The 8,837-nt window shown below is 38.0% G+C and overlaps 1 protein-coding gene across 2 annotated transcripts in view; it reads left to right on the top strand.

The window, feature by feature from the left end:
* Positions 1-462: 462 nt before the first annotated feature.
* Positions 463-8,837, top strand: part of LOC123877394 — a 28,637-nt gene continuing 20,262 nt past the window's right edge. For both annotated transcript variants that reach the window (XM_045924131.1, XM_045924130.1), the window contains exon 1: positions 463-733. In XM_045924131.1, the coding sequence (XP_045780087.1) occupies positions 634-733 (100 nt within the window). In that variant the 5' untranslated portion in view covers positions 463-633. The remainder of the gene's footprint in view (positions 734-8,837) is intronic.

Raw genomic sequence — 8,837 nt, 5'->3', positions numbered from 1 at the left:
TGCAATGCATTAATATATTATATCATCACCACTAACCCTTTATAATACGTCAATGCACTAACCCATCACCGGCTTTCGGCTATAAGACGTTGCCCTTCAAAATGTTTCCTTCATGCTGCTGGCTAAGTGAAGATTGGCAGACACACACTACTGAGAACTCTCAGGCATGCCTACAAATTTTCTTACTAACCATGTTTTCCTTTGCTAAAGAAAAATTGATATTTAATAGCTTTAAATGCCCATTTAAAACTGCAAAAGGTTAGAGGTGCATGCCCGGAATCGAACTCCAGACCCCCCGAATAGAAAAACGAGCGAAGTCTTTGCACTAGGTTATCATCACTTCTAATGTTATACGTTGTCACTGTATGATATATTCATAATCGATGTTTCCTTTTTAATCTGTAAAGAACATATTTTTTTTTCATACAGCAACATTGATTGTTTATTGACAAGACCGATGACAGACGGCGGGGTCCTAGTTCGATGGCAGCTTGATAAAACAATTTTTATGAAATAAATGACTTGCTAACACGATTATATCCGCCTCTAAGTTAAATTGAAGTGAAAATGTGGTGTATAAATATTGTGTAAACTTTTTTCGCACGAGAATTTCGTGTAAACTGTAATTTAAAGATGTATATTCATTACACACTAGGAGCCATTTTTATTGTATTTATTTTGTGCGTTCATTGTGATAATGGAGTTACTAACAACGAAATCTTGGAAATTTATGGTGAGTATTATCAATGTTGATTTGTTTCCCAGCTTTCTGTACAAAATGCTTGGGTTGTGTGTGCAACTTTATGATGTTCACGCCTTTATAGTCAACCTGTCAATCATACAATGCAAATCCCGATATTCGGCGGGGCAGGGGGTTTTTATAAATAATTTTTGTCCATTATAATGTCTTAACCTTTTACAATGAGAGGTTTAGCTAAACCAATACTTTGATTTCACTAATTAAGTAAGTAAATAACTTGAAATTTTGAGTCACTTAAATTCCACTAAGAAGTTGAATACTGGATTGGGCAATGTAAGAAAAAAGCAAATTTTAATTACTTTGGCGTTAGTGCTAAATTTTTACAGCTCCCTGAAAAAATTAATAGCTACAGTGAAAACAAAAACCTAAAAATAGAAATAAACAGGTAGTTATCAGGTAGCCCTTGGTGCAGAAGCAGATATGAAGTAGATAATCATACCTTACATAGTTAAAGTTAACAAAGCACTTATTCTATTTGTCATTCAATTAACTTATCTTGATAAACAGCTCAGAGATTCCAACAGATCTAGTAACAAGATAGTTTAAATAAATCACGCTAAGTACTTAGGTCTTAGGCGCTTTTCCATTTTTGTTACACACTGTAACTAATTCTGTTGTACAATTTCTTTCAACTAAAATGACAGATCTAAATAAATTGCTATCCCATTCATCAGGCTTTGACTGCACTCGATTTATGTTGGAATCTATAGAGTGCACTTTGATGTTGCTTAGACTTAAGTTTCAGTTAGAATGAGACAGATTCATGCCAGCTGTATAGCACTATCTCGTTTTAACAATGTCTTAAGTTTGAGCAAAGTGAAAGTGCACTCTATAAATCTCAGCCTTAGACCTCTCAGGTTAGAAATCATGTGCAACATAATTACTTTATACAATTAAAGAAGATTTTTCAAGATGTTTCACCACAGTTAATAGCCTCATATTATTACAATAGAAGGGCTGGCTTATTTCTTGTGCAAAGGATCAGCTTAGCTGTCCCACACGGAAATGCAGCCAGTAATCTTGGCGCCATTTCATACAGGCATAATTTGCACAGTAAATAGATAAAGCTAACGTAAAGTTATAATATTTTAACGTTTTCAGTAAAAAAAGATTACATAAGAATATCTTAAACAACAACAATAATTTCAGAGAATTACAAACTGTACTCTTTCATAGCCCAACTCAATGGTTTGCTTATTAAAAATAGAATTGAAAATACCATAGTTAAAGCCATTATATTTGGAAAGTACAAGTAAGTTGTGTTAACAGACTTACATACAAACAAACACAGAAACACAGATTATCTCTATTCCATTATGGGTTAAAAGGAATGACACATTGTATCATAGACATACACATGTTATGTTGATGTTAAGTATATGGCATATTAAGTAATTAATTCATGATCATGCTCTGTGATGAGTAAGATGGAAGATACAAAATGCATGAGAGTAGAAGAGATAGCACTCAACAAATGTGACTTAAGTGTTGTAGTTTAAAGTCTTCACTTCACATACATATGTAAAATATCTACTTCATTTTCACATAAATATCATTGGTAAAAACTATAAACAACTTAAGTATGAAAGTATTGAATTTAAGTATCTTTTCTCTTTGTATTATTTTAATAACCCACTAACCCTAAGAATGATTTCTATATTTTCTACTTGCACTGGCACAATTTATTATCAGCCATGCTGTTCCTTTGTACAGTAAGTAGGCCAAAAGACAACAAAAGGATGCATTTTTCAGAGTTCCGGCTTTTGTTTCACACTTGAATAGGAAATGGTGGATTCGTGCTTGATTAAGTTAAACAAAACCAACCAAACTTCAACTAAATATTGCTTTATTAAAAACTAGCTTTTGCCAGTGACTTCAGTAAACATTATGAATGCAGTAGGTATATATTATGCAAATTACAGTCTATGCTACTTCTATATTATCTATGCTACAGTCTATACTACTTAGCTTAGACTTGACTAGAGTGAACTAGAGTAATGGAACTCTTGATCTAGAATGTGTCAAATATAAGGCCATGGGTGATGTGAAGTCAAAGACAAATAGCCGATTCATAGGCTACCTAGCAACAATTGTAGGAACGTTTGATGCTTGCCAGTGACGTCGAAGCCTTGAAGTTTTGTTACAAGTTCCATAACTGTTGTATAACTACTAAGTAAGTAAGTTACATAACTTTTCCTTTCAGCAAAGGTTGCCTGGTAGAGATTGCTCCAAGCAATAAGGCCGCCTTTGCACACAATTGTTTTTTTTTCTGTTTTCTTCTTACTGTGTTGTTATCCTTATATGTGTTTTTGTGTGCAATAAAGAGTTTCTATCTATCTATCTATCTATCTGTTGTGAACTGTGACTTGGTCAAACTTCAACGTCTAACGACAAACGGCGTTAACCGTTCAAGTGTGGGGCACTCAGTTTAACGCGTTGATTATCGCGTTAATTATGGCGTTGTTGGGCATTGGCGGTAATCTTAGTGGCCGCAACATAAACGCTTTGCAGTTCCTTGTATCAAGAACACGACTAGTGTGTCCAGCCAAGTTCTAATAAGACAAATTCTAATAAGAACAGCGACGTACTTGCATACGTATAGTATAGGCAGTAATATGAGTGAGGGAAACAGTACTCTAGTACTCCTTGTACTAGAGTACTGTTTCGCTCACTCATATTACCGTCTTGCAATAAAGAGTGCTGTTCAGCAAATGAGGTGCTGTTTGTTCGTTTCTTTCACTTAACTATTTAGAACCCCATCCCATTCGTCTGAAAAGTAAGGGCTCCGTTTTTTTGGGCGTACGGAACCCTAAAACGTTTCGCTTCAATAAAACTCTAAACCTGGGTAAAGTGTCAACAGTTAACGCTATAAAAATAAAACTTTCATAAAAGTGAAACAACCATTAACATGAAACAATGAACTATTAAGTGACATAATATTGTGGTCATGGAAACACTGTCATGGCTCTTATTTATAATTTAATGCTCTGTTTACTCAGTGTTTACGCAACTCTACTCATGGCAATCATGATTGCTTACTAACTTTTGCCTGCAACTTCGCTCCCATTGTCCTTATATGTAGGTATAAATAAGGGATCTCGCGCACTAGTAGTCCAAATCCAAGACTATTAGACTTGTAGTCACTTCCACGCACGACGGTCTTACGCCGCCTGAATCCAGCGGCTTCCTGTGACTCTTTGAAACCCCAACGTCTATAGGTTTTAAGGGTTCCAGAAATACTCCGCTATCCATCCGTCCATCCTTCCATCCGTCCGTCCGTGCTGTATCTCGTGAACCGCAATAGTTAGAGTTGAAATCTTCATTAACAAACTAGTTCGCCAACCCGTTCTTTCATCATCATCATCATCAACCGATCACCGGTTCACTAAGGCCCTCAGAAGGGTTTAGGGCATATTCTACCACGCTCGCCAAGTGTGGCATACACCGGTTCTTTAGGGTCGCCTAGTTTTATTTCACGCTAGTTTATTGCGACTAGTCGAGAAGAAGAAGATTGATGCTCTGGAGATGTGGTGCTGGAGGCGGATGTTAGGAGTCTCATGGACCTTTCGTACCAACGTCTCTATACTCCAAGAACTCGGAATTAAACAACGGCTTTCGGCGTTAGTACAGAGTCGCATATTAAAATTCTTTGGACACGTCTCCCGGCGTGAGAGTAACTCCATCGAGCGTCTTGTCGTGCAGGGCAAGGTGGAGGGCACCAGAGGGCGAGGAAGGTTGCCCATGCGATGGACCGACCAAATTAAGCCTGCTATGGGTGCTCCCTTGCACGAGTGTAGGTACCAGGCTGTCAGCCAGCAGGGAGAAGTGGCGTGAGGCGTATAACATCTGCCTCAAAGACGTTGCTTCGTGATGACCACGACCGCTCTGCCAAGAGTGATACGACGAAGAAGAAGACGTATATTAATTATTAAGTATTCGGTATTTAGTAGAAAACGTGAAGGATGACTTTATCGAATACATTAAAATATGAATAAAACAAAAACCGTCAAGATGTCGAGGGTACGTTACGTGAGAGGAAGGTCATTTCCATTAGCCTGTGACTCATTGTGTACCGGTGGGATACTGTCATACTGCATAACAATGCTCCACAATCCACACGAATTGCTGCACTGTGGCTTTTGATATAAGATCCATTTTGCTGTAAGTAAATTAGAAATGCATTGCGATAAAAGTAATGGATGGAGAGCTACCAAAATTTTTTATTATGCGGTCGAAGATTGGCTCAAAGAGTCGAATTGAGTTGGTACTCACTTAACTTTAACTCAAAAAAGAAGGTTTTACTGTTATGTTGAAAAAGTGCTCTTTAGTCTTTATGGGAGCAATTAACTGTGTAATTACGTATTACCTATCCAATTGGACGTTTTTTAACGACTTTAAAAGGTGTTTTTATGTGGTACATTACTGTGATATTTCCATGGTAGATTTCTATGATTCGAAAACGGTGAAAAAAAACTTATATCTTTTTTTTTTATTTACTTCTATTACAAGAGGCAGCTGTTTCCTCCGATATGATATATTAGTTAAGTAAAATTACTCTATTGTGCGGTTTTTTTTAAAGGTACAGGACATTATAATTTTTATCCATGTTAATCTTGATATTCTATAATAATAAACAACATTGGGTCTTTATCATCTTGTTCTGGGCGTTGAACACGAGAGATATGAACTCCTACAACTCATCACGATGAGAAAAATTGACGGAAGAAGAGGTGTTGGTTGGAGAAGAAGTCCTGTAGATCAATTCTTGAAAACCATGATTCGCCCATTTTTGCGGTGGTGGTAAGGGGGCATGAGCAGAGCAATAAATTAGTAGTAGGTCATTTATCTTTGTTCTTACATCTAAATTGCCTTATGCACATAGCTCTAAAAGTTAAAGGTGCATGCCCGGGATCTATAACGGATTATAGTAGTTGTCTGTTAACTACGGATTAGTAGGGTATTAATGTTTAACAGGCCTAAGACAGGTCAATTTCAACTGCGATGTCATGTCCCTCGAGAGAAGGGCAAGGCCCATACGTAATGACCCTGCTTCAAACCATTAAAATTAATATTTTATTAGCTTCTTTACTTCAATGTACATTACTCCTTTGTACTCGTACAGTGCTCGTACAGGACCATTGCAATGAATAACTACAATGAAACATTTGGTTTTTTACCCCCGACCCATAAAAAGGGGTGTTATAAGTTTGACGTGTGTATCTGTGTATCTGTCTGTGGCATCGTAGCTCCTAAACGAATGAACCGATTTTAATTTAGTTTTTTTTTGTTTAAAAGGTGGCTTGATCGAGAGTGTTCTTAGCTATATAATCGAAGAAAATCGGTTCAGCCGTTTGAAAGTTATCAGCTCTTTTCTAGTTTTCTTATAGAGGTTTTTGTGTCGGGGGTTTTTTAAGGGATTTACTTGCAAACAATAATTTCTTAGATCACCCCAGGCCTAACGCTAGGATCGAAAGTCCACTTAACTTTGCTTAGAGGGCAGTTCAAACGAGAAGCGAGGAGGTAATGTCGCAGGAGTCGGCGGAGCGCATGAGAGAAGATGATTTGAGCTCTCATGCCATCCATCATACCAGGGTCGGGAGTAGGCGAGTCGTCCACGACCGCCGCCTACCCCCTTGCGAAGGGCTTTCGGGCGATAGACACGGGGAGTCCGAAAAGAAACCTGTCCTCGAGTCAGGAGGCGTACCTTTGTGTTCGTGGTGCGCCTCAGACGGTGTATAGTGACTATGTTGGTCCTCTAAGGAGGTTTTCAGCAGGCGCCGCTGGCTGGGTTGCGCGAACGTGTTTGGCCCCGTAGCCCAGCCACCAGGCGACGCGTAGAACACCGTGGGGTTTTAGTCGGTAAGAGTCCGAAATAACCTCCGTGCCTGCCCGGAGGCGGTGGTATCCACGAGGATTTCCCCACAAAAATAAAAGTTCAAACGAGACTGATTTACGTCTCTGACATCTGTAAAATCTGAGCAAAAATAAAGTACGCTATACCTTTATCTCAGTATGAGTCTAATGAAACGAGATTATACCTACTTCGTCATATTTGGGGTTAAAATTTTATTTCCAAAACTAAACCCATACGATTATTTTTATTAACGCTAGTTCAATTTGTTTAGTTTCTTATCGTTATGCATTTCCATACCTACATCCTATTTGCTATGCCGTTTAAAAAGATAACGCTGGAAGTGGATTATTTATTATTACCATTACGTATTACCCGCTCAAGTATCGACTATAATCACGTAATTAACTTAAACAGCAAAATATTTAACACATTTATGCCCAATTTCACCAAACAATTCAAAACAAGGCGTTAGCTAATGTCTCTTCAAAAATAACAGCGCTGTTATTTTAATATATATGTCCCATCCAGTGGGGACGCATTACTTCAAAAATCTCTAACTTACAGTCGCATCAAAATCAAAAAAACAACATGGTTTTTTTTTGGTTTTTGAATTTATTTATACTTGTTCGCATCGCAGACAAGAAAAAGTTTTAGAAAAAAAAATTCGCTTGCCGAGATCTAACGCTAGTTATTGTAGAAGAGGGGTGTCGCGCCAACTAAGATAAGTTTAAAAAATCTCTATAGTGTTCTTTAGAAATTATAATTGTCGCCAACCCTACGCATCTTCATACAAGGACCCGCATGCAGTTAAATGAGATGAGTGCTCAACTTTCGAGAGTCTATCCTGTTGTAGGTATTACGTTAGAAAGACAACAGTACGAAGCTTTTTGTTTTGAAAATAGAATAAATTATAAGGGCCTGGGCAGATACGAAGCGAGTCGGTAACGCCGCGTGTCGGCAGTAGCATCGTAAAAAGTTACAATGAACAATACTAACCTACCTATCATCATCATCAAAACAGAATGATAAGGATAATATGGTCTACCATAGTTCACGACATTCTAAGTGTAGATTGGCAGACTTCTCACAGCCCTGAGCAAATTATGGAAAATTCTCAGGCACGCAAGTTTCCTCACGATACTTTTCTTCACCGTCAAAGCGAGTGATAATTTTTTTCGCGTTCTAAGTACGCATATAATTGCGAAAAGTTAGGGGTGCCCAGGATTGAACCCCTTAATAAAAGACCGCAGCCTTTAAACACAATGCCAACAACATAATTCCGAGAGGTGACACGTGCTCAGTAGTGGGCCAGCGTTTCGTTTAGGTGATAATGATAGGGGATTAAGGGCTGTGCGGGTGCCCCCCCTCACACCCCGATAGCCATCTCAACCTGTCGCGGAATATAGTTAAAGTAAGTTTCTAAAATGAGCTAAAGACGCTGACCTTTCAAGGATGAGGAATAAAGTGAACGAAATTATAGTCGGCATTAAAGCCGCCCACACACCTTTGCTTCGTTTAATTGTTGAGCCCTAAATGTGATTACTGATTAGACGCCAGACGTAACTGTAGACTTTCGGCTGCGACTATGTCGATATCATTAAGAGGGGTCTCTCCGTCACTCGCTTCATACAAACGTAGCTCGTCTCTTATTTGAATACTAACCAATCATACTCAATGGAACTTTGTAGAAACGTTCCGGGAACTAATATCTATGCCTGTAGTTTTCCAGATTTCCGTTAAAATATTCGGTTTCAAAGTTACGCGGTCTTAAAAATTCACATACAAATCTTTGAGCCCCTGTAATTTCAAAACTACATATTTTTGGAAAAATCTAAAACACCACAGGCACAGATATTAGTTTCTAGAATATGTCTGCAAAATTTCATGGACTTTGGTTGCTTAATATTCAAATGAAATTGGGACTACGATTGTATGAAGTAAGTGACGGAGAGAGCCTTGTTAAGACATACGGGGACTAAACATTTCTCATCGAAAAACTTCTTTAGGGTTCCGTACCTCAAAACGAAAAAGGGACCCTTATAAGATCACTTCTTGTCTGAATAGGGAATCAAAACCTATAGAGTACTTCCTGTTGACCTAAAATCATGAAAGGCAGATAAGAAGGTCTTATAGTACAAGTAAAGGAAAAAATCCGAAAACCTTAAATTTGTGGTTACTAAATGTGGTAATTTAAAAAAACGTTAAGAACAAATAATTAGTACC

The sequence above is a fragment of the Maniola jurtina genome, chromosome 23 (assembly GCF_905333055.1).
Source record: "Maniola jurtina chromosome 23, ilManJurt1.1, whole genome shotgun sequence".
NCBI classification, from domain to species: domain Eukaryota; kingdom Metazoa; phylum Arthropoda; class Insecta; order Lepidoptera; family Nymphalidae; genus Maniola; species Maniola jurtina.
The sequence above is the reverse complement of the archived record's forward strand: the minus strand, read 5'-3'. Positions and strand labels throughout refer to the sequence as shown.